Source organism: Elgaria multicarinata, chromosome 14 (assembly GCF_023053635.1).
Source record: "Elgaria multicarinata webbii isolate HBS135686 ecotype San Diego chromosome 14, rElgMul1.1.pri, whole genome shotgun sequence".
Taxonomy (NCBI): domain Eukaryota; kingdom Metazoa; phylum Chordata; class Lepidosauria; order Squamata; family Anguidae; genus Elgaria; species Elgaria multicarinata.
In genome coordinates, this window is record NC_086184.1 from 20698187 (window position 1) to 20725576 (window position 27390).

General features: G+C 43.4%; 1 protein-coding gene across 1 annotated transcript in view; it reads left to right on the forward strand.

The window, feature by feature from the left end:
* Positions 1-11494: 11494 nt before the first annotated feature.
* The window catches only part of CDH8 (cadherin 8), a 272479-nt gene continuing 256583 nt past the window's right edge, over positions 11495-27390 (forward strand). The window contains exon 1 of the mRNA XM_063140865.1: positions 11495-11930. Coding sequence (XP_062996935.1) covers positions 11676-11930 — 255 coding nt within the window. The 5' untranslated portion in view covers positions 11495-11675. The remainder of the gene's footprint in view (positions 11931-27390) is intronic.

The following is a 27390-nucleotide window of genomic DNA, read 5'->3' on the forward strand; positions in this document are numbered from 1 at the left end:
CCTGGCAGGCATCTATGTTCCTGTACAATAGTGACCCCTGTCCCCAAAGCACTGGAAATACTCTTGGGCTCTGCAACACACTGTCTTTTGAGATCACATCATGCATTGCTAACACACCTTAGTCCTGTGTTTGATGAATGCAGGAAGGGGGATTGTGAAGCTCAGGTGACCTCAGTGGCATGGAGTGCCTTTTACAAACTCTGGTTGGTGGCCCAGCTAAGCCCCTATCTGGACAGGGCTAACCTGGCTTCAGTTGTCCATGCTCTGGTAACCTCTAAGTTAGATTACTGCAATGCACTCTATGTAGGGCTGCCTTTGAAGATGGTTTGGAAGCTGCAGCTCATGCAAAATGCAGCAGCCAGATTGATTTCAGGAACCAGAAGGTTCGACCATATAACACCTGCTCTGGTTGGCTTGCACTGGCTGCCTGTATGTTTCCGAGCCCAATTCAAGGTGCTGTTTTTGACCTATAAAGCCTTACACGGCTTGGGGCCACAATACCTGATGGAACGCCTCTCCTGACATGAATATACCCGGTCACTACGTTCAACATCTAAGGTGCTCCTCCGGGTGCCTACTCTAAGAGAGGCTCGGAGTGTGGCAACGAGGGACAGGGCCTTTTCGGTGGTGGCCCCCAGACTATGGAACGATCTCCCTGATGAGGCTCGCCTGGCGCCAACGCTGCTATCTTTCCGGCGCCAGGTTAAGACTTTCCTCTTTGCCCAGGCATATAGCGGCACATCTTAATTACCCACATGTCTAGTTTTTAACGGCTTTTAATGCTTTATGAGTGTATGTTCTGTGTTTTAGAAATTTAAATTTTGTATACTCGTTTTTATCTTAATTTTTCAGAATTTCTGTAAACCGCCCAGAGAGCCCTTGCTATAGGGGTGGTATATAAGTGTAATAAATAAATAAATAATAAATATGACACCCAGTGTCCATGCATGGATCATAATATATTCATAGGGGCCTACATGTATAGAGCTTAGCCAAAGCAGGTTCTAATTTGTGTGATCAATACACTAGAAAACTGCAAATTTACATCATGTAATCAAGGTATATGTGCAGAGAACCCTATGCACATGATTGTGATCCCACCCCATGCATGTGCATATGGGAAATTGAACCATATAACCACACAGTATAAAAGGGTAGAACACCCATACACACACACACACACATATACACACACAATGTTTTTTTAAGAATAATAAAACTGGCATACTATCAGTGCAGTCCTATAAATCTCTACTCAGACATGGGCATTTGTCAATGGGGCTTACTCCCAGAGGTATAGGATTACAGCCTTAGGATGTGCAAAAAAATAATACTCTCCCTCTCCCATAATACAAGAACCTGGGATCATCCCATGAAGATGATTGGTGGGCGATTCAGGACAGATAAAAGGAAGGACTACATCACACAGCACGTATTTAAACTGTGGAATGTGCAAGACGTAGTGATGGCCCCCAATTTGGATGGCTTTAAAAGGGGGTTGGATAAACTCCTAGAGGAGAAGGCTGTCAATGGCTACTAGTCCTGATGGCTATGTGCTACCTTCATTATCAAAGGCAGTAAGCCTATATACACTCCATGCTGGGGTACATGGGGGACAGGGTACTGTTTCAACCGTGTCCTGCTTGTGGGTCTCTGATCAACAGCTTGTTGGCCACTGTGTCAATAGAGGGATCGACTAGATGGACCCTTGGTCTGATCCAGCATGGCTCTTCTTATGTTCTTATTTTCTTAAAGTGCTGGTATTAACCTTTAAAGCTGTAAACCACTTGGAGCCAAATTATCTGAAAGACGGTGTCCTTGAACCCTGTAATCATCTTCAGATGTCCTTCTCCAGGTACTCCCACCAAATGAGGTGAGGCTGGTGTCTTGCAAAGAGAGTTCCCCCCCCCCCCAGTGGTGTCACCCCAGGTTGTACAACACCCTCCCCAGAGATACTCACCTGTTGCCTACCTTGTGGTCTTTTTGTTGCCGGCTGAATACATTTCTCTCTTCTTTTGCCCCTAGGCTTCACCGTTTTAACAACACATGTTTGTGAATTTTAAACTGTTTTTGTTTTCACACAACTTGCATGTTGTGCAGCTTACATTTTTCATTAGCTCTCTGTTAGTGTACATCAGATTAACAAGCTCGGGCTGCCACGCTGTGCATGCTTATGTGGGAGTCAGCTTCACTGAAAACAATGAGACTTACTTCTGAGTAGACAAGTATAGGACTGCGCAATTCATGCAGGATCAGCCTCACAGCTGTCAATAAGGACTACTCATATAAGGGGATGATAGCATTGGTCTTATGTGTGTTTTTCCACTCTAGAAATTGCTTTCATTGTGAGAGAAGAAAAAAGAGGACAAAAGAAGAAAGGCCCAAGGAATAGTCAGTATGGAATAAAAGACTTTCATAAGAACTTTGGAGATGTTCTCTCTTCTTTCACTTCTTTGCCACTACTTGTATTACATCAAGTCGGCCCTCAAAGATAATCGACTGTCCTGTTTGATAGTCTGGCTGAATGTTGCTTCTGCCCTAGCTTCATTCAAACAGAGCTATCAAACAAATTTTTAATTGTTTACCCACAGTAATGTAATTCATTTCAATAAAATCAATGCTGCAACTTTTGAAGTGTAACAACAAATGTCTGTGCATCGACCAAATCCACCTTAATGAATTGTTGGGGTCAGAGGACATATCTATAGCTTGTAATCACAATGATCAACAAGGCGGCAATGAATGCAGAACGGAATTAAAAGTGGATTGCCCCTAAAGAAGTGGCCATTCGTAAAAGGGCTTTCGGCACACGCTGATGAGGAAAAAACTCTCAAGAGGCTGTAAAATAGTCTCCACTGGAGATTGTGGTGTAAATCAATGCACCAGCACAATGATAAAGTGGCTCATTTGGCAAAACAGGCATTCTGTAGTTGGAAAAAATCCTTAAAAACATTGATTTTTTAAGATTTTATGGCTAGCCATTAAATGGCTGTTTTGTTCATTAAACTATTTTTTTCACTTACTTTATTAATCTTTAGAAAAGGTTTGTTGCAATCCTTTCTTTTCAAATGGGTGGGATAACTGAATTTGTAAAAGTGTTCAAAGAAACGTAATGATGGTCTCTTTCAACGCATTGTCCACCAATTTATTATGATACCATAAGTACGATACTGCAATGTTTGTATTTATGCCAAAAAGATCAATGCACTTAAGTGCATTATATATGATCACGTGCATTGTCTTAACCCTGGGAAATCAATGTGATGATGTATACAGGTACACTTTGTCATATTTCATCCTTCTACTTCTACTTTAAGCATATTATGTGGGCGTAAGCACTGTTGATTTCCAGAGAACAACCACTTAATGAGCAAAATCAAAAGGAAAAAAGTCACACCACATCCCCATAGGATTCAGCGTGGCTTGAAGAACACTCCTATCCATGGTTACTTGGATGGAACTCCTATTCATTCCAGTGGAAGTTACTCCTATTTTTAGTGTTGCGAGGTTTTTAAGAGCAGAAAGTTTAATAATATGCAAAACTGACTTTAGGTTTTTCATTGTCCCTGGAACGTGCAGAAAAAAGCTGTGGGCATTTTGTTGGAAAAAAATCAGGAACCAATATTGTTGAAATAATTTAATGTGAATGATCACCCAACTCTTGGGGCTCATAACACACTCTATATACTGTTTTCAAAACGTTTTCATAATGTTTTATCCTGCTTGGTGTAGATTTGGCCTATGGATGACTTTCCAGAAGTTCCTGTTCAACAGAGAGAATTAACTAGTCTGCGTGTAGTAGGGTGACCATATGAAAAGGAGGACAGGGCTCTTGTGTCTTTAACAGTTGCATAGAAAAGGGAATTTCAGCAGGTGTCATTTATATATATGGAGAACCTGGTGAAATTCACTCTTCATCACAGCAGTTAAAGCTGCAGGAGCTATACTAGAGTGACCAGATTTAAAAGAGGGCAGGACACCTACAGCTTTAACTGTTGTGATGAAGAGGAAATTTCACCAGGTGCTGCATGCATACAAATGACACCTGCTGAAACTCCCTTTTCTATGCAACTGTTAAAGAGACAGGAGCACTGTCCTCCTTTTCATATGGTCACCCTAGCTTGTAGTAGTCGGATAGAAAAGGGTATTAATACATGCAGATGGCTGTGCTACTTGCTCTTTAAAAGTGAATACAACTGAAAGTTTAAGAATACTCTCATGCTTGAGGAGAATAAGTGAACAGCTTCAGTGGGACCACTGTATATGCAATCTGTCTGCAAGCATCCATACGAATACAGGGGCTGTCCAGGTGTGTGTGAAAGAGAGAGGGGGAGACTGAATGAGTGAGGGGGAGAAACTGAACAAGAAAGTGTGCTTCTTGTATACTCTTATTTTATGTGAATAATATGATATACATTAAGAGAGAAAGAAGAAACAGGGGCCAGATCCACACCAAGCAGGATATAACACTTTGAAAATGGTTTGAAAACTGTATATAGAGTTTGTCCTGGGCCTAAACAGCTTTAGCTACTGTTATAAACCATTATAAAATAGTAGTGTAGATCTCGTGAGATTGCATTTTTTAACTTTTGTTTTTTGTGCATGAGTGTGTGCATGTGCGCGACCCTCCACTTTGAATTAAGTATTTCAATTTCTATAATTTGGTTTTCCCTCTTTGGAATGGATAGCTACTGGAGCTGGAAACTGTTGATTCAAAGGAGTGCTGATGTGGGTTGCTGTGCCTGACTCTATGCTTTGCACTCTCAATGTCAATGTTAGTAGCCCTTGGTTTGTCCTTTCTGTGCAATAGGCTGGTAGCAGAAATGTGAATGAAAAGGACAGATTTTGAGTTCTTGAGTATCTGCTCCAAGGACTGCTTTTCTGTTGCAGTCCACGTCATAAACACACACAACCTTCTGCTTTGAACTCATAATCTTGTATTTAATTTGCATGCCTCAGTTTGCAGCTCCACCTACTGTGACCTCTTGGCTCTGCCTACCATTAGGTGCCCTGTCCTCTGCCCCAACAAGCCAAATGAGTCCCAGCCTCTACTATCAAGCAGGTATGCCTTTCATTGGGGCTGTTGCCAGACGAGGCCTTAGCGCGGTGTGAGGCCTGGTCTCCCTTCTGTGCATCCAGATGACTCACAGGGGATTCCGGGGTCAGGCCGGGCTAAGACCTCCTTTAACCCGGGATAAGCGGATTCGCTTATGGCCCGGCTTTTCTGCAGCCCCGGCCTAAGGCCGGGGCTGAGGAAAGTCTAGCGACTTCCGTGGCTTTTCCCAGCTGCTTGCTTACTCGTGAGTAGCCGGGAGAAGCCATGGACTGGGCACAGCACTCCATAGGACCGTTGTGCCCATCGGGCCGGGGGGGGGGAATCATGGGGGGGGAGATGGGGGCTGGGGGAAAGACCGACCCGGCAGGAGAAAAGGGGGTAGAAGAACAGGCATGGGCATGGGCATCGGGGACAGGGGTAGAAGAGTGGGCATGGGCATCGGGGATGGGGGTGAGGGGAGAAGAGCGGGCACGGGCGCGGGCCTGGCAAGCGGGAGGGGGAGAAGATCGGGGATGGGGACGGGCCTGGTGGACGGGGGAGGACAGGTGAGCGAGCGGGCGGGGGGGCATCAGGCATTGTGGGGGGGAATCAGGGGTGGGGGCCCCTTTATTTTTTTTAAAAAAATCTTACCTGGTGCGGCGGTGCGCTCCTGTGCACATGGCCCTTTAACTTGAAAAAAAATGGCGAATGCGACGGGGCTTTCCCTTGCCCCGTCGCGTCCTAAGTGTGGAAAAGGACGACAGCGCGCACTAGTTGTAGCGCACTGTCGCCCCGACTCCCAGCTGGATTATCCGGTAGGTCTAGCAAGGCCCTGGGTTGCTGAAGTTCTGAGCTGTGGTTCAAATATAATAAAGGTTTTCCTTCCCCTATGGCAGCAACTGTTGACAATGTTTCATTGGGCATGCTCAGTTTCATTCTGAAGCTATAATGCTACCAGTACCCCCAATGCTGTCAAAGAGTTTTACTGTGTTTTATGTTTACTGTGTTTGTTCAATGCCTATTCCTTTACTTATGGAATGTGACCTCACAAGGTCAGGCTGTACATTACTGCACAGTAATCTGTAATAATAGTATTGGGAATGGACTTTAGCTCTTCTTCTTGCTTTGGTCTCAATGTGCCTCCAATTTATATTGGTAAATAAAGACATCCAGGCCTTAGCTAGACCCAGGGATTATCCCAGGCAAATGGAGGGGTTGTCCCTGCTTGCTCCTGGGATCCCCTGTGTGTCATTTGGATGCACTGGGGTGATCCCGGGACAATCCCGGGATATAGGCCTGGTCTAGCCATGGCCCCAGTTGTAATATAGTTTGCAGGCAAAGGGCTTGAATTTATATTAGATCCCATGCACTTACTTTTGTGGGTTTTTTGAAGAAAACAAGTGGGGAGAAACTAGCACCTGATACCACCTTCCTGGTCCAAATTGCTCTGATGCCATTTTCCTGGTTGAAATTGCTCCTGGCCCAATAAAAATAATGTTAAAAATAATAATTATGCAAGTGGGATCAACTGAAGATATGATAGCACAAATACTTGAAAGGTTGTCACACAGAGGAGGGCCAGGATCTTTCCTCGATCATCCCAGAGTGCAGGACACAGAATAACAGGCTCAAGTTAAAGGAAGCCAGATTTCGGCTGGACATCAGGAAAATAACTCCTGCCTGTTAGAGCAGTATGACAATGGAACCAATGACCTAGGGAGGTTGTAGGCTCTCCTACATTGGAGAAATTCAAGATGCAGCTGGACAGCCATCTGCCAGGGATGCTTTAACATGGATTCCTACACTGAGCAGAGGGTTGGCCTTGATGGCCTTATAGACCCCTTCCAACTCAACTATTCTATGATTCTTTTAGGTCAGCCCCAGTTAATGCTTAACGCAAGGGTAGAGATCTTGTGGCCATTCAGATGCTTCGGCCTGAAATTCAACCGGCCCTGGCCAGGATGTTTTAATCATGTATGCTATGTTTTTAATCAGTTTTTAATGTGTTTTATAGTTACTGTTGTTCCCTGCCTCGATCCAAGTGGAGAGGCGGGTAAGAAATTTATTGTTGTTGTTGTTGTTGTTGTTGTTGTTGTTGTTGTTGTTCCTTGGGGAATCTGGAGTGAAGTTGGGGGAGGAGGTGGAATGGAATAGGGTTCAGGATCAGGAGCTCACACCATCTTTCTGACAAAAAGAAATTCAGCACAAGGTCCCTGATCCCTGATCTACCTTTCCATGACGTAGGTAAAGGAAATGTGAGGATTTGGGACGATGTGCTGAATTTCTGAACTTCGTAAGTCTGATAACAGGACCTCTCTCCCCCCCCCCCATCTCTCTTATTGCTGTGAGTCACTTTGGGAGACAATAGTTTTCTGAAAAGTGGGATAAAATATGCAGCAAATAAATAAAGACAGGTTTTACCAAACAAGCAAGCAGACAAAAGCAAGCAAGCCAGAAAAGGGCAATTTCTGCCAAATGGGTTTCTTGGCACTGAAACAGGCCAGCATCTACCCACTGTCAGGTTGTGTTTAGAAGTGTCTATTGATATATGTCTTATAGCCAGCATCTGCCTAAAATAACACAAGGATCAAGTTAGACTTAATGAAAATCCATTTAAAGCAACAATCCCGTCTCCCTGTTGTGGTTGGTGCCACTTTTGTGTGCCTGGCAGTACCAGCTTTTCCCACAGAGCAATTCTGAGCTTGGATTCAATTGTGGCTAATGAATCTTGATGCATTAGCGATGGCTCAATGGAAACTTAATTGGACACTTCTGAGTTGAGAGAAATGAGTATAAATCTCCTGTCACATGTGGATTTCTTTTCTTTTAAGCACCTGAGCATCGTATTTGGAAGAAAGAAAGAGAAAACCTGTCAGAATAGCAGCTCTGGCAAGCTAAGTCCCTGTTCTTTCCTCCATCATGATAACAAACATTGGAATTCTTGTATTGCCGAAAACAGCAAGAACATTTATGCCATAATTCAATTTGGGAATCAGTTCTGGCATAATTCAATCCACAATCGATTTTTCAGCAAGCTTCTTCCTTTGTCCTTGGTGAGACTTTTTATATTCAGTAAAGAAACCAGAGTTGCTGTTTAATTAAGGCTCTCTGACAATGTACAATTGCAACAGAATAATTGGACAGGTTTCTGGCTTATGAACATTGGAATAGCCTGCTGGACGGGACCAAAGACCTATTTAGTCAAATATTCTGTCCCCACAGTAGTCAACCAGATATCCACGGGAAGTGAACAAGCACTAGTACCTTAACATTTGGGACTAATAGGCATTCAGCACCTGAAACTAGAGATAATACGTATCACCATTGAGAGCACCATACTCCATGCATTGATCCAAACCACTTTTTAAAGCCATCCAAGTTGGCAGACATAATTGCATCTTGTGGTACGGACCATTCTTTCTGTCTGCTGTGAATCTTTCATAGTTTGATTACATTGGATGACCCCATCTTCATTTTCACCACACCGAGCAACATTTTGTATACTTTATCTATTTGGGGTTGTCTGTTTTTACTAGAACACAAACAGAGTCAGACACAAAATGGTGGCTCAGGAGGCTGAGTGAAATATCTACGATCAATTATCAATTCATGAACCACTGTGTCATTCTCAATAATGAATCCTATATGCCAGTGGGACATATACACTTCCTCATGTGACTTACCAGAGACCAGGGATTATAACACAACACCCTTAACATAGGTGTGCACAGCATGTTTCACTAGGGTGTCCAGGGATTTTTTTTAAAGGTTAACATTTATTGAATACTTAATAATGAAGGATATTATTTTTATTCTTTTATTAAACACTATAGACACTGATGCCCTGTTTCTCATTCAGCTTGCCTGACCACGGGAGGGCCGTTGCAGGTGAGGGGGAGAGTGAAGAGATGTTCCAGCATTGGTTGGGCTTTGTAGTGACTGTGGCCAGAGGAGAGGCTTAAGAATTAGTATTGGCCTTTGGGGCCCTTCCTCCTGGCCTCTTTGAAGTGTGGCTCATGGCAGAATGGCACCCAGTAGAGTGATTCCTTTTCGCTCCTACGTCTAGGAGAGTGATGTTGGGGGCAATGCAGCAGCCAGAGGGCAGCCAGAGGACCGTTCCTGCTGTGTCTGGCTCCCCCTCTGGATCCCTACTCAATGCCCACCCCCCAATTTGGCCCTTATTGCTTGAGACATTAGGGTGTGCCTGGGCACACCCGGCATGTCCCTTGCGTACACCTATGACCATTAAAGTGACCAGAGGAGCCTCGCAAAGACCAGGGCTAGATGTACACTACTACTTTATAATGGAATTGAGGAGCATGTATAACTGCCGGGCACATTCCACATTCTATATACAAAGTTCATAGTGTTTTATTCCACTTATCCAAAATATTGCAAGAAGTATCAGCATGTTTCCTCTGAGGTATAAACGTGCAAGAGGGATAAAGTGTTACCATGATGGGATTGTAATGTTTTGACACAAGGTGTAAATCTGGTCATGGCCAAAAGCAACCAATTAGTACTCCTGGAACACAGCGGCTGATTAGGTGTGGGTGAATATACCAATTTAGGTTTCTGTCAGTTTATAATTTTTCGACTGTTACGTTCGGCTCATCCCAAACTTTCAAAATGCAAAAGAAAAGTCCTCATGAACATTCATATGCATTTTTGTGTGCATTTCTCCTAATGCATGCATTATACATACAAACTGCGTACACATTTCCCCCTAATATTATTGTGACATTGTTGATTAGTATATTGTTAAATATTGTTGTAGTTTTAATTTTTGTAAACCTCCCAGAGAGCTTCAGCTATTAGGCGGTATAAAAATGTAATAAATGAAATGAAATGAAAAGGTAGGTATAAGAAACCAGGGCCTATTTGGTCACATCACCATTTTTTTTTTTAAAAAAGCCCTCCTTAAGGCAGCCTGCCTGGCCCCACCATTATATGGCTTCCATCATGAAGTAAAGACAAGCCTCTTAAAAGGGTCTTTGGGAACCAGGTGGCCTGACTGATTTGTAAGATTGTATTGGCATGGAGAAAATCACATCCTCTGAGATTGCTTATTCTCTCTGTTCTATCTTTGGTGATACAGTCATTCACACAAAAATACCCAGAAGTAGATTATTAATAGTGTTCAGAAAATCCCCCCCCACACACACATTTTTTTTCAACCATTCTCATTCACTTTGATAGAGAATAAATTGCTTTCAGAGGGGAGAGGAGGAATCAATGGTGAAGAAATATCACAGAAATTCTCAAGGGATGGCTCTGTGTTTTATGGACTTATTTTACTTAGGAGGTGGCTGAGGACTGAGCACAAGTGTCCTGTTTTCCATTGTAGTCATGTCTCTGGCAGCCAGTAGCCTTCTCAGCTTCCTACAGTTCAATTTAAACCCAGTGGAAGGCATCATGAGGTAATTCCTCCCAGAGGGCTTTTTCAGATCAGGAAGTGCAGGCAGCCTGGGAGGCTAGCAATGTTTGGGCAAGTTAAAAAAACACCATAAAAATAAATTATATACCCCCTGAGGATCAGGCACAACAATGGAAGCCCCTTTTATGGGGGTGGGGGGAGAAGACTTTCAGGAAATTGGAGAAGAGGTTTTGGCTGAGCATTTACTTCACCTCATTCCTGTATTGTGGCGGATGCAAAATGGTGGTGGTGGTGGGGCAGCCTGCCACCAACGTTGATGCTTTTGCTGCATGAAAAACCTGCACAACTTTATAAACAAAAAATCCATAACCTGAGCTACCACACCTGCCATGAGAGAGCCCTAACTGTGAGGAACTGTTGAAGGATGATCAGGAGTCTGGAAACAAAGCCCTATGGGGAGAGACTGAAAGAACTGGGCATTTTTAGCCCTAAAGAGAGAAGACCGAGGGGAGACATGATAGCACTCTTCAAATACTTGAAAGGTTGTCACACAGAGGAGGGCCAGGATCTCTTCTTGATCATCCCAGAGTGCAGGACATGGAATAATGGGCTCAAGTTACAAGAAGCCAGATTCTGGCTGAACATAAGGAAAAACATCCTGATTTTTAGAGCATTAAGACAATGGATCCGATGACCTAGGGATGCTTTAAGGTGGATTCCTGCATTGAGCAGGGGGTTGGATTCAATGGCTTTATAGGCCCGTTCCAACTTTACTATTGTATGATTCTATTATTTCTCCTCCCCCTGGAGAAATTTGGTGAAATTGCCTCCCAATTTCTCTGCCCTCAAATAAGGTGGAGAATTCTGAGAGGCCATTTCAACACAGCTCTAATTATTAAACCGCCTCTGAATTTTTAATTAGATCTGTGATAAGAATCCACAATCTTAAACCATTGGAGAGAGGGTTAACACCTTTGACATGAAAATCTAAACATTTAATAAATTGAAAGACACATATTCCTGATTATTTTATTATTAACTTGATTTTTCCTCTTATTTTTTTCAGGCACCTTTGAGGACGATAAAGCCCAAAGGAGTGTGTTTCTACCATCTAAGCAATTTCTATTTATGTTTACTGTGCTCTAGACACATGATGGAACTGTAAGTAAATCTTCTTTGCCGCATGATGAATCGTATGACTACGATCTGGAAGAAAGCAAAATAATTGTTTCATTGCCGGCAGTGATTTGCTTAGTGTGTGGAATGATGCCAGAAAGACTAACAGAAATGCTTATGGATACGTGGGCTCCATTAGTAATATTATGGATTACTGCAGTCCCATCGATGTATATGGCTCCAATGAATCATACTCAAGTGTTACCTAGCAGATCCAGTAGAGGACTAAATGAGCTAAGTGAAGAGCAAAGAGTGTTGAACCGTTCAAAAAGAGGCTGGGTATGGAACCAAATGTTTGTGCTGGAAGAGTTCTCTGGACCAGAACCTATATTAGTTGGCCGGGTAAGTTAAGATTCTGATTTCTTCAATGAAACTGATGGCACATATCCATTTGTTCAATTTTCCTATCAAACTGGTTACTTAATCCTAAATGCTTTGGCCCTGTCTGAGTAGCAGCAGCAGTTGACATTTGGCAATTATCTGTAGTTAGTAGAGGCTATGGACAATGGCTTAAGTAATGCTGGTAATGTATGGTTACAACATCCTCCTCCTGCTCCTCATCTAGATTCTCAACTTACAATACTATGGTCATTGCAAGGGGTTCAATATATTCCTTGGTCTTGTTGGCTTGGATGGGAATGCAATGGATGTTGCCACTATGTATATATTCTACCACTGTCATGTTCCTTTTAGTCAGTGTTGAACAGTAGGCAATACACATGACTGACCATACCACGCGGAAAGATGTAGATCGCTGCTTCAGATACACCATGGATGGTGGGGTGGGGTGGGGGATCTATTGGAATTGGTGTCTGAATGATGCAACAATGATTTCTAAAGTGGCTGGCAGTGAGGAAACGTGTCCCTGTGGGATTGAGACCAGAGCTGAGATAAAGAGATGGAACAAATGAAGAGTTGGTTGCAAGCCAAGATCAGAGCTAAGAGGTCTGACAGAAGATGCAAAGAAGTGGGCAAGGAAACTAGAGGGGAGGGAAGGCACAGATGTAAACAAATAAAGTATTTTCTTATAATCTTAAGTAACAGCAGCACATCCTTTTTTCCCCACTGAATAGCCAGATCTCAGTTTTAGAACACCAATTTAATATGTGCATTCCATCTGGAAACTAGAAATCTTCTATTTCATTGGTAATGATATGGAGACAGATTGTTACGTTCCCATGGAATCCAAGGACAAAAAAGAGAGAGTAAAATTAATAAAGAGCTAGGCAGAACACTTCCCTCTATTGTCAATCACAACGTGGAATAACTGCAAAACACTTAAGTCATCAAAAACCTTAGAAACCATAAGAGAAACAGTCTGAGCAGTGCAAATGCTGTATCAGACCTTCAGCACATTTATACACCAAAACCTCCCCATTTAAACTGGGGCACATGGGGTCACAGATCAGAAATAAAGAAAAGAGCATCGTCAACAGATACTTTTAAAGTATTTTCTCTGGTGTGGGGGGGAGAAGGGGAGGGCAGTGAGGCTGAGCTGCTCTAAGTTTGCTTCCATTTTGGTTTTCTAGGAAAATAAATACCTGTGTGGGGTCCCCCACCCCACAGGACAGAGATATACATATTTCCCCAAAAGCCCTTTACCTGGGAAAATATTCAAACATTTGCTGCCACCCCCTATTTGGTGTTGTTTGGGTACCGTTATTTTGTTTCTAATTACTCCATTCTTCTTAAACGGATAGTAAAATGGACATGTCTAGCCAATTGGGAATGAAATACTGGTTGGGATGAGGTTACAATGCCATGTACTCAACGACGCTGTCAGTATGAGCTCATCAGTGGGGCAAACTAAATGAGTTGAGATTGGTTCTGCTCATTCAGGTGATCCCAGCCGTTCAGGGATTACATAATCAATGTGATGATATCACGATGTCATGTATCCAATCAGAAATGTCCTACCCCACGTTTGGCTTGCTTGACCATGGGGGGGGGATTGCAAGTGTTGGGGGGGGGAATAAGGAGACATGCCAAGAAGCCCCTACACTAGAGGGCATGGTGTTGCCAATGGCTGGAGGAGGGGCTTGTGGGGCAATATTAGCCATTGGGATCCTCCTTACGGTATATTTGAAGTGAGCAAACAAACGAAACATATCTTTATTACTCACATATAGTACCCTTACGTGCTTTCCTCGGATAGAATTCTGTGCTTTGAAACTGGTCAGCTGAGCTTTCTACCCATTCATAATTTGCATGGTGTCTCTACTTCAAGAGCTCTATCAATAATAAATAAAGACAATGCATCATGGAGAAAGTTTGTTAATGAGAAGGTGGAATTTGGGCAATGGTGCAACCCAGCACTGTGCTTGTTTATTCAAGAGTAAGTTCTTTGTGTTTATTAGAGCTTACTCCTAAATTGGGATGTGCTTACAAGTAAAACAAGATCTCATTAAAATTCTCCAAATTCTGTCTCATTTCCATCATCAGATTGCAGTATTTGAGTTCCCCACTTTTTTGCATGGAAATCTGTGCACATTTTCAGGAATATTTTTACACTTATGCATTTTTTAAATGTATGCATCTCCCCGCCCCCCCCCCCCAAAATTGATATCAGGTTGTTTGTGCACATTTTTAATGCATTTTTCCTGCACATTTTTTTTAGGGGTGTGCTCCACTCTGTTTTGGATCCCTGAATCCGAAGCGGAGTGGGTCAATCCTCACCTCTGACGCCCAGTTCCGGAGCGGATTGGGGGAGGTGCGGAGTGGTTCGGAGCGGTTCGGAATGGTCCAAAGCGGACTGTTCCGAAGCTCCGGACCAAGGTAAGTGGGGGAGGGGAGCATACCTGGCTTCCCCGTCTGCCGCCGTTGATGTCCTGTGGCGACGGTTGGCAGAGCCAGGTAAATTGGGAAGGGGGAGGGGGGCTTACCTGGTGCCACCACCACAGTCCGTGGGACGACGATGGCAGAGCCAGGTAAGGGGGCGGGAGGAAAGCCATGTAAGGGGGAGGGGGGAGGGTTGCTTACCTTGCTCCGTCGCGGTCTGGGTGGGGGCTTCAACTGAGGCCCAAGCCTCAGGTCAAAGGCAAGCTGTGGCAGAAGCAGGCTGTGGTCTGCTTCCGGCTTGAGGCCCGGACCTCAGTTGAAGGTCCGGGCCATGTCATGGTCTGCCGCCCGGACTGCCGCCCGGATCATGACAGAGCCAGGTAAGTGGGGGAGGGAGGCTTACCTGCTGCCACCACTACTGCAGTCTGTGCAGTGACAACGGTGGAGCCAGGTAAGGGGGCAGAGTGGGGTGCAAGCCAGGTAAGGGGTCAGGGGGCTTACCTGCATCCATCGTGGTCCGGGCGGCGGCTTCAACTGAGGCCCAGGCCTCAAGGTGGAAACAGGCCTGCTTCTGCCTTGTGACCTGGGCCTCAGTTGAAGCTGCTGCCCGGACTGCAATGGACGTAAGTAAGTGGGAGGGAAGGGGGGCTTAGCTGGCTCTGCTGCCTCCGCTTCAGTCTGTGTGGCGATGGCGGCAGAGCCAGGTAAGGGGGCAGGGGGGAGGGGGGGCTTACCTGCGTCCGTCACAGTCCAGGTGGCAGCTTCAACTGAGGCCCAGGCCTCAAGGCGGAAACAGGCCTCAACCTGCTTCCACCTTGAGGACTGGGCCGCAGTTGAAGCTGCTGCCCAGACCATGACGAATGCAGGTAAATGAGGGGGAGGGGGCTTACCTGGCATTGCAGCCATCGCTGTCCATGTGGCGGTGGTGGCAGGTAAGGGGGTCTTATCTGGCACCAGAACCACCACTGTTCATGCAGTGAAGGCGGTGGCAGCACCAGGTAAGTGAGGGAGGGGGGCTTACCTGGCTCTGCTGCCTACCCCCACTGCGGTCCGTGCGGCAGCAGATGGTGAAGCCAGGTAAGGGGGAGGGGGACTTATTCATCCCCCACTTTGTCCCCCCTTCCCCACTTACCTGCCTCTGCCATCAGTGAAAACAGCATACACAAATACCAATCAGTGGCAGGTAAAATTCCTACTTAGCCCACCCAGAGGGAGTAACTGGCTAATTCCATACTGATTGTAGGGTGGGAGGGTGAGAGCCACAAAGGGAAAAAGGCCAAGTTCAGAGTTGGGGCCCACCTTTAAAGGCCTCACCCTGCCCCCCTCATTACACAATATGTGTGCCATGCCCATGAGCAGCATTTCCTCCTCCTTCCTGCCCACAAATGTCTGCTCCCACCCAAAATGTTCCAGAAGGGTAAGAAACAGTCTTATATAACCTGCAAAGTATAATTGCACAAGATAGGAGTGCATCTGTGTGACCCGAGATGTAGATCTGGCCCAGAACTGTATACCATGTTCCAAGTATGGTTGCACCAGAGATTTGTATGAAGGCATGAAGCAGCGGAAGCTGGTGGCTTGGATGTCACCGGAGCTGTGAATCTAGTCTTCGTTTCAGTCAGAAATCTAAAGGAGCTGTCCAAGATATTATACATGCTAGATAGCTCCTTTAGAGTTCTGTCTGGCTCTACTAAAAGCCAGAGTGGATATACAGCGTCCCACTGGTATCAGAGCTACCAGTCTGTACTAGCATGAAGACTACCTATTGAGGGCTGCTTAAAACAACAATATTGTACGTTGTAGCTTTATCACCCTTTCCCCAATGCATTTTGGGAAGCATAAACAACATTGTTGATACACTAAGATAACCCTGTGTATGCTGCCCTATTATCTCAGCATATCAACACACCTGTGTGGTAGGCTTGGCTGGGAGAGATAAAGACAGAATAATTTTCCTAGTGATCTTCATGACCAAAGCAGAGATATGAACCCAGTGTTCTTTATCCTTTTTGGGGTTTGGAGTGGGTGGGTGGGCACAGAGACCAAACTTGAATTATATTGGATCACACACATTTATTTATTTTATTTAAAAATGATTTATAGAGCCCTTCAGCAGAGCTTCCAGGGTGGTTTATAAAAAAAAGAAGATAAATTGGTTCTGGAAAATGGATACATCTGTTGGTTTTATCTTACCTCTTTCTTCCCCTTGTATTTACTAAAGAATTTGAATAATGACGGAAATTAAAGGGAGACAGAATGCTTTAACGATGCCATAACACTCAGTAGCGTGGTGCTGAAAGACAGCTCATTGAATTACTCCAGTCTTGATCTTATGTGGATTTAGGATTACCATTGCTCACACTATATAGATTAATTCATTTAAATAAATGCATGTGCTGTGTTATTGACTGACTAGCATTGAGACTGAGCTAAAAAAGGAAAAGATAGGTGGAGGAGAACACCACCACAAGGAAATTAACATCAAGGGGGCAGGGGAAGACACCATGTCTGCCTAATTTTGAAACTCTCCTTATGTACACCCCAAATCTATAATAAGATCTTCACCTTCATTAAACCTTCCTAATTCAATCAATGTTCAGCCAGAGCTCTGTCAAGTCATGATGGTTGAACATTTGTCCTCTGTATGTTTACAGATGCTAGTGAAGGTCTGCTTTCTATCAGAGGCACACAAGTGTGTTTATTCACATGCATTCCATTTATTTCCCCTTAAAATAATAATAAAAAACCCAAGAACTCCTCTCCACCCCTGCTAAACAAAATTCCCAAATGGATTTAAACTAGGAAAGAGAGTCCCTCCAACAAGCACTTAAATTGACAAAGAAAACAGATTTTGAGTTAAGGCAGCCATCCACTCGTATCTTGACTTCATCCTGTTACCGGAGGGTGATCAGGAAGATGTGTGATCTTGTGCACCATATGTGTGCCAGTTTCTTCAGTACAACGAGAAGCAAGAGGCACAGAGGGAGAGGAGTCAGCAAGCTTTCACTCACCACCACATTAAATCACAAGCTACTATGCATTATAGCGTCGTTAAAGCATTCTGTCTGCCTTTAATTTCCACCATTATTCAAATGCATTAGTAAATACAAAGGGGAAGAAAGGCACGGAGATAAAAACCAACAGATGCATTCATTTTCTAGAAGTATTTCGAACAGCATTTGCTCCCCTGCGTTGCTGTGAATTTTTTTAAAAAAATGCTGGGACCTCTTTTATAGTTTTAGCACTCTACAGAACAGATGGAAGAGGATAAAACTTGCTTCCGAGGAGGGGAGGGGAGGGGGGTTGGATCTGTTCCTGAATTGATGATTTCCTTCTACTTATTGTCTGCATGCTCTCTCTTCATCAGTGTTACAAAAGTTTTCAGATAATTTTCTTTTCAAGAGGAGGGTATAAATAATACACTCATAAATGAGGGGGGGGGAATATGGCATTTCTTGAGAGAAATGAGAATGTTGACCAAGGGCATGTTCAGCCATACATGTGCAGTGCTAGCTTACTGTGTACCTGAGGCCTGTACAAATGGATGTTTGGGTGTAAACATTATGCAGGAAAAGTGATGAAGTTCACATTTGCAGGCCTCACTCCAACCTTCACATCTTCACGGCTTTGTGCAGAGCCTGTGTGATCGGGAAATATCCATTTTTTCAAGATCCTGGTTTTCAAGCTTTCCAGGCTCCATGCAAATGTGACCTTTGAATGTGTAGAGTTTGGGTTGGAGCCAATGGTGTGAACCAAGCTGGCAACTACTACACATAGATTTGTCCCCAGAGGAAGCCTGAACAGGACTTTGATGACTGCATTGACACACAGACTGCAGTGGCTGCATTGATACAGGTACAGCAATTGGGGAGTTAGAGCTGGCTGCACCTCCCTGTCAAATGCACACTTCAATGGACATCTATGATAGTTGTCTATGTTATGTGTGAATAGGCCACTAGACAGGTAGTTGTCGAGGAACTGTTAAGTCAGAGATGAGCAACTTGTGGCTCTCCAGAAGCCTACAACTCCTATCATCCCACACCCTTGGTTACGTTGGCTAAGACTGATGGGAGTTGTAGGCCAAAACATATGGAGGGCAACAAATTGCCAACCACTGAGTTAAAGGGAAGCTAGATTTCTCCTAAGGCTATTTCCCTAGAGATAAAATGTTCTTGTGCATACTTCTCTGTAAGGTACTTTTGTGTGTGTGTGTGTGTGTGTGTGTGTGTGTGTGTTCGCACACACACACACTTACCATGCAGTTATTTTAGTTGTGAACTTCATTCACAAGCTTTGGAAAACTGCAGATATCAGTGTCTGTTTCAGGTTCATGTACAGGTTTTAAAACAGTGAATTTGGTAAGTTCACATAAAATGTGAACAAAACAAATTTCTCCCTAATTCCTACTTTCTGGCTTATTCTCTCCCACCCCAACTCTAATTCTCTGTGTTACTGGGATTCACCAATAAGTGGTTGTCTCTGCAAATCAGGGAGTTAAAAGCTATCATATGCACATGCAAGACTTCATGTGAACATGCACAAATAAATGTGGAAGCAGCACCAACACATGCTACTTTCAGTTTCTAATGTGGGTTATAAACCCTCTGTCAGCTATACGTATGAAAGGCATCACCTCCTAAGAAGAGTGTGATGCACTTAACTGGCTGCTGTGGGCATTCATCTGCACCTTCCAGGAGGCACTGAACATCTCGTAATCCTGCATCCCTATAAACAAATTATGTAAAGTATTGAATCCATTGGAGTTGACGCATAAGCAGCTTTCACACACCATTTCCTTAAACACAACTACATCTGAAACTGAAAGAGAATAAGAAATTTGAAGCATGGATGCTTCAAAGCATGCCCTCTGAAATGTTGAAAGAACCTCACCTGTTTCAGGGTGTCTACATGTCTTTCTAACATAATAGAATAGGTGAAGCTATTCAGGTTATACTTTAGCTTTGTTATCACAAGCTATCGTGCACAGAGAAAACCACATGCCAGAATAGTCTTCTTGGGGGAAAAAATGTGACAATTTAACAAATAAAGTCCTGTTCTCATAATCACCATATGTTGTGGAGTTAATCCCTGAAGGTGTGTGTGTGTGTGTGTGTGTGTGTGTGTGTATGTATGTGTGTTTAATAGATTCTTTCTATTGCAGAAGTTTTATGCAGTCCTTCTTCTTAGGGGGTACATGTCCTGATTTGCAGAAACACACCCTTTAAGGCGCAGAAATCAAGATAAGCTTCTTCCCTGAGAATATATCAGACAGTATGGAAAGACATTTTGTTTTTATTTATTTTTCCTTGCTGTTGACTAAACTGCTGAACTGCATAAGCAGCTCAATCATGTGGCACATAGTTCCTGGTACTGTACCATTTCAGACAGAAAGTGAGGGGTCGCATGTTTGAATGCTCCTCTAGGTGCAGACTGAAAAAGTTCAGTGGCAGTTCCAGAAAACCTCTGCACATAATTTATCTACATATAGAGAGTCTCAGAAATGGCAATCTCTACCCACTTACCTGAGAGTAAGCTTCATTCAATTCAGTAGGACTTGGTTCTGAGTAGATAACTATAGATTTGTGCTGTTAGATGGGAGAACATGGGGCTTCAATCCAGTAAGTACCCTTACATGGTTATAAGCCACTATAAAACAATGCCTTCAAGTCCCATCCAAGAGAGATGCCATCAAAAGATACCATAGTTAATGGTATCAGAAGCTGTTGAGATGACCAGTAGAACCAACAGGGACACACTCCTCTTTTCCTATGTCTGGCATAGATCATCCAATAAGGCGACAGAAGCAGTATCTGTTCCATAACCAGTTCTGAAGTAGTGTAATACCTCCCACCCACTTACCCCACCTCTTCAGGTGCTGAGGGAAATATTCCTAAATCACTCCCCCTGCAGCCTCCAAACTCTAGGTGGATGAAACAGGTTGTCTCCAAACAGTTTCTACAACCATCTCCCAGATGCCTGAGTGGTTAGTTTTAGTAATCCCCATAACTGTTAAGATGCTTCAGAGTGATGTTCTTACCTGCTTGTGTAACTTTTCCAGCACAGCTCCTGATGATACATCTGATAAATCCTGATGATAAAGCTGATAAAATGTATATACCCTCCTATCTGTAATTATCAACCCCTATCAGGTTAGATTAGAGGGGGAAATCCATCATCGCCCTGTGCTGATCTGTAAAGCAACCCTCCCTCCAAATATATATATATTACTCTGCCCAAAGTGACCAGTTCATTCCATGGAGTGCAAAGACCGTAGCAAAAGAGAGTGCTGGCAGGGATGGAGTAGTCTTAAATTGTCCACCTAAGCTCTGAACCCACCACCATTAGGGAGGAATGTACAGCTTCATGTTGCCTCCTAAATATGTTCTACCCTTATCCCAGACTGGCTGCAAATTCACCAAATGCTGAACAGTCCTGTAATGTACAAGACATTTCTGTAGGACATTCCTTAATGGAATGACCATAACCAGCATTTCTGGGTTTTCTTTTTTTAAAGTCCTCTGTGAGCCAGGCTAGGAAAGACCGTTCCCTGGAACATTTGAGAGCTCCTATACCCATTTACTATGCTGTAAACTTACAGTCCCATGTACACTTCAGGTGTAAGTTCTATTAAATTCATCAATGCTAGGCATGAATGAGAAATTAGTTTTTTAAAAAATAAATAAATTTGATCTTAGCCTTCCAGAACTAAATGTGGAAATGGATGTAATTTGTGGTTGGAAATCCATATATTTCCGGATCACATATACAGATCAACATGCACACTCTTGGGTAACACTCACACACACACACACACACACACACACACACACACTGCCTATTTCTAAAATGCACACCAACATGCTTTAGTTAATTAGGACATGCATCCACTAATGTGGCAATTTGAAAACAAAATGTGCACAAAAATATGTATGGAGTTTCCCATTTTTTTCTTCTTCTTTTATACACTTAGGGTGTAAGTTCTATTAAACTCATCAGCGTTGGGCATAAGAGAGAAATTAGTTCTGTTTTGTTTTTGTTTATTAATTGTTTCATCTGATCTTCGCCTTCCAGAACTAAATGTGGAAATGAACGTAATTTGTGGTTGGAAATCCATACATTTCCAATTCATATATACAGTCCAACATGCACACTCTTGGATAACACACACATACACACGAAGTGCCTATTTCTAAAGGGCACACCAACATGCTTTAGCTAATCAGGACATGCATCCACTAATGTGGCAATTTGAAAACAAAATGTGCACACAAATATGTATGGATTTTCCCATTTCTTTCTTCTTCTTTTATACACTTAAGATGTACATTCTATTAAACTCATCAATGCTAGGGCATGAATGAGAAATTAGTTCTGTTTTTTTTTAATAGTTTCATCTGATCTTAGCCTTCCATAACTACATGTGGAAATGGATGTAATTCATGGTTGGAAATTCATATATTTCCAGATCACATATACAATTCAACATGTACACTCTTGGAATCTCTCTCTCTCTCTCTCTCTCTCTCTCTCTCACACACACACACACACACTGCCTATTTCTAAAATGCACACAAACATGCTCTAGCTAATCAGGACATGCATCCATTAATGTGACAATTTGGAAACAAAAGGTGCACAAAAATATGTATTTCTTCTTTTTTTCTTCATATTTCCCCCCTATTCTTTTCTTTTCTTGTTCTGGATGGTACTGCGTTGGGAAAAGGAGGAGGTCTGTAGAAACAGACTTGTCAGATCTACCCATCTCTAAACAATGCTTATGTAAGGTGTAATGTAAAGATAATTTCAAGTTTCAGAACTTTCAACTTTTTAAGTTTCTCTTTATAGCTCATGATTCAGTTTTCTTTCCATCACATATGGCAATAGTTACATGAAGGGATAAGCTAAGATTATCTTCCAAAGTGTTTCTCCCCCCACCCAAACCTGCACCTTCCCTATGTGTACGAAAGACTATGATGATAGGAGCAGCAAGCTTCCCAATGAGTTTCATCACACCAGGGTTATACTGTGCAATCACTGCGAATTGCATGCAAAGGACTCAGAAGTTTTCCACCTTATAATCTGCTTTGATTGTGAAGTACTCGCATGCATCCTGCCTTAATTGTGCAACAAAGCAAAAAGATTCGCCGTATTTAGCCCCTACATTTTGAGCGTATGTTCCGAGCCGCCGCTGGGGCGCAGGAGCAGGATTTTAAAGAAATGCTTACATCTGTGTAAGCTTTAAAGATAAAGACACCCAAATTGGCACAGTAATAGATATTAGGGAGAGCTTAAGCATACCAAATTTGAATTGAATTGGGTCATCCGTTGGTTTTTTATGATTTTTTTTACATTTCCCCCCTTAAACTCACTTCCTGGGATGCAAAGGATCACTGTTGCCCGGTAGCAAAAACAACAACAACCGCGAAAGCTTAGCGCTACGGGGATAATCCGAGGGAAGCAGGTATGTGGGATGAAGCTTAATGACTGGCAACCTAATTCTGCAGTGGAATGATACTTCGCGTGACACTCTCTATTGCTTTCCCCTGCAGACTTGATGAGTTAGAGAGAACTTACTTCCCCTTCCCCCTTGATGTAGAACTGCTCTATGTTTTGAGTCTCCTCTGCATGCATTTACAACTCTATGGCAGATGTGTGAAGCAGTCTGCAGTGCATCAAATGTCACTGTTCTTTCCACTGGAGACAACAGCAGAATTCACAAAGACTCTGATGAAATAAAGTAAAGCTGTTAGGTGACTGCACATGGCCATAAAATGCGTAGGCATGTCACTGTGGTTCTCATTTGCCAGCATTATGGAACCCAAGGTAAATATATAACACGCATAATTGCCGATGTGTTAAGTGGCACTGGACACAATTTAATAGGCAGTCACTTTCTGGTAAAAAAGCTCGGATATTTAGTTTATGCTTTACAGTTATACTTTATGGATTGGGACAGGAGAACAAAAGCAGCAGACATAAATACACGGGGATTTGAAAGTGACAAAAACCTTTTATTTTTCATTTCTTGAATCAATACTGAATAATTCAATAGTAAACCCCAGACTCAAAGGAACTATACTGACAAACAGCCAGGCTGATGTGCTTTCAGTTTCATGCTTCTCCAGAACCTATTGTTTTTCTTGATGCCTCACCAAGCCTCGAGAATTTCTCAGTAACTTTTAGAAAACTGTGTCTTGTTTGCTATCGCCCTGCTCCCTGGTAAAAGAAGGAAGAATCTCCAAAATATAAATTCTAGAAATACAATTGCTTTGTTCAGTGAAGGATTGTTTCATTCAACAGGAGCTGGAATGCCATCTGCAACAATTCAGGAAACCAAAGCTAGGGTGCTGTCTATACGCTCCAAAAGCCCCCCCCCCCCCCCCGGGTGGGTGCATAGTGGCACTGCATAGGTTATACGATGCAGCAGTCACCTCAAAGCCACTGGGGGGCTTTCCTGTGAAGCTCTGCATTTTAAAAGTTGGGGACTTACCCTGACTTTTTACACCAGAATGAGGCAAACACAGCTCTTCTGGTCAAGAGGGCAGGGCTCCTGCAGCTTTAACTGTTGTGATGAAGAGGGAATTTCATCAGGTGCTGCATGCAGGCAAAGGGCACCTGCTGAAATTCCCCTTTTCTACACAACTATTAAAAGTACAGGAGCCCCGTCCTCCTTTCCATATGGTCACCCTACATAAAGATGCACTGTGTCAGAAGAAGTAATCTGTGAAGCAGCCATTTTAATCAGAGCTTTTTTGGGGAAAGCCGCATTGCATGGAGGAAAGAATTTAAGACTGTTCCCCCCTCCACCTTCTTTGCCAAACACTCACCACCATTCTGCACATTTCCTGGGGTGGGGGTGGGGGAAGAAATGTCTCAAATATTTAGCAATGTGACTGAATGATTAGACCTTTGAAAGGCCTGATGTTTATGTTGATGTGTTTTTGAAAAATGGAACTCACTGATTGAGACCCTGGTGTCAACTATATTCAAATCTAGTCCTTCCACGGGCCAGTATTTCTTTCCAGTCCATTTTGTGCGGTCCTTCATAAACCTTATGAAACATTGCACTGTTAAAACCGTAATACATTATATTTGGTAACGTGGCACACACGTAGTCTTTCCTTTCCTTCTTGCTCTAAGTTTGTTCTTCACTATTTATAGCCTAAAATGGGTATCATAAAACACTCCAGAGCTGAACTACTGCCAAATGGAACATTGCTATTGGATTGGAACATTCCCTTCTGCAAGCCTTGTTAAATATTGTTAACCAGGATTAGGACAACATTGTGATAATACGGAAGGTGGTTGGTCCCATTTATTTACAGTCCCTTTTAGGGGAGGCCATTTGGTATTTTTATGTTGAGAGATTTTGCTTTGTTTTTTGTTTTGCATGGAGGATTCTCCCACTATGTAACCCCTACCTTCAGTCTGAAATGGTTTAGCCCATACACAGGTTTCCCAACTTAGTGAGAACCAGTTCTATCCATCATAGAATCATAGTAGAGTTAGAAGGGGCCTATAAGGCCATCAAGTCCAACCCCCTGCTCAGTGCAGGAATCTACTTTAAAGCATACTTGACAGATTGCTGCCCAGCTGCCTCTATAATGTCTCTAGTGTGGGAGAGCCCACGACTTCTCTAGGTAACAGAGAGGGGAGTCACCCCCCCCCCATGCACAATGCCCCCACCCAGTGCAAGTTTTCCAATAGGAATAAATGTGAGCTGTTCAGTTATGTGGGAAAACATGAAGATCTGTATTCCAGAGCACAGGGTGGAGGAGGAATGTTATAAATCAGCACCCCCTGCATCTGGCCAACACAATTTCTTAGAGGGCTCAGAATTGCTCCCTCTCCCAACTATCTTGCTGATTGCATTTCTATTTTTCCATAGAATTGAATGGAAACAATTTAAAGTCATGCCCACTCTGCCTGCTGCCAAGTCTGTCTCCCACATTCATCTACACAGCTCCACTCTGGGTTCCGTTTTCAGATTTCTTGCTAGCCTTTTCTGAACTTTGACAACTGTCAGAATTAAGGCCTACGGGCAGCTCCTCTGGGGCATGTCTTGCCTCATTTTATTGAGATTCCAATTCCAGCCACAGAGATATTGTACAGGAGCCCTGGCTGTTGGTTAATCCCAATAAAAATGCTAATTACCTATAGCTGCACTATGGGGAATTGCCAGTCTCTTCGTGAAAGCTAAAACTTGCTCTATCTTTTATATGTCACTAACTTTTAACTGATGGGTTGCATTTCCATTCTTGCATATGGAACAGTGCAGTCACAATGTGTTCCAAAGTGAGGTTAAGTGAGGTTAAGTGAGGTTCTCATAAAATCACATTGCTATGGACTATCAGTGGAGGCTGGGGGCTCCAATTTCACTTTTAGTCAGAAACATCCAGAATTCTAAAGGAGCTATCCAAAGAGCTGAAAACTATCCTCAAAATAGGTTCAGCACATTGAACAGCTGGCTGGTTATGACTAAAACCCAGAATGATTTCATCCACCCCACCAAAATCAGAGCCACCACCCTCTACTAGATCCTGTGGCGATTCACTGTCGTGGTGTGGTGCAAGTGGGATCTGCAAGACAATGGTACAGTGTGTGTGTGTGTGTGTTGTGTGTGTGTGTGTGTGTGTGTGTGTGTGTGTGCTCCTGTTCAGATTCCAGCCAGCCAGGAAGTCAAAACCTCTTTCAGGACGCTCCGTTCCACTCCCCTCATGAATGCCCCCCTCCTCCAACAGTTATGTAGTCAGCGTTTCTTTACCACTGAGCATGTTTGGTTTTCATTAGACATCCCTCCTTTCTCTGCCCTTAGCCCCCCCCCCCCCATGTCTTTTTGTACTTCTCCCAACCTTGGAATTGCCCCAAGCCTTCTAATACCTCCCTCATGCATGTGAGAGTTGCCATTTTACCTTCATAGGGATGCATACACAGATAATGTGTTCACCCTTACTATATAGAAGGGTGGAGAACATGTGACCCTCTGGGTGTCATCCGGTAGGCAAAGTATATTTTCTTGGCTGAGACTTCTTTAGAAGTCTCTGTCCTTCTAAACCAGAGGTGAGAAACCTGCAACCTTACAGATGTTCTTAGACTCCACTTCCCATCATCATAAGAACATAAGAAGTGCCCTGATGCTGGATCAGACCAAGGGTCCATCTAGTCCAGCACTCTGTTCTCACAGTGGCCAACCAGCCATCAGCCAGGGATGAACAAGCAGGACATGGTGCAACAGCACCCTCCCACCTATGTTCCCCAGCAACTGGTGCACACAGGCTTATTGCCTTGAATACTAGAGCTAGCACACAACCATCAGGGCTAGTAACCATTAATAGCCTTTGCCTACAGGAATTTATCCAACCCTCTTTTGAAGCCATCCAGATTGGTGGCCATCACAACATCTTGTGGTAGTGAGTTCCATAAGTTAACTATGTGCTGTGTGAAGAAGTACTTACTTTTATTTGTCCTGGATCTCCCACCAATCAGTTTCATGGGATGACCCCGGGTTCTAGTATTTTGAGAGAGGGAGAAAAACGTCTCCCTGTCCACATTCTCCACGCCATGCATAATTTTGTACACCTCTATCATGTCTCCCCTTAGTCTCCTCTTTTCCAAGCTAAACAATCCCAGTTGATGTAACTTTCCCTCATAGGGGATATGCTCCAGCCCCTTAATCATTTTAGTTGCCCTTTTCTGCACTTTTTCCAGCTCTATAATATCCTTTTTAGGTGTGGTGACCAGAACTGAACACATTCTAAGTGTGGTCGCACCATAGATTTGTATAAGGGCAGTATTCTCACTTCCTTTTCTTATAATGCCTAAGAAGGAGTTTACCTTCTTTACAGTGGCCGCACACTGGGTGGACATTTTCATCAAGCTGTTCACCACGATCCCAAGATCTGTTTCTTGTTTGGTCACTGCTAGGGTGACCATATTTGGGAAACCAAAAAAGAGGACACCTAGTGTGTGTGTGGGGAAGCAGCTTTCTGAGTCCTGCAGAAAGTACGTTATTCCCCCGCCACCT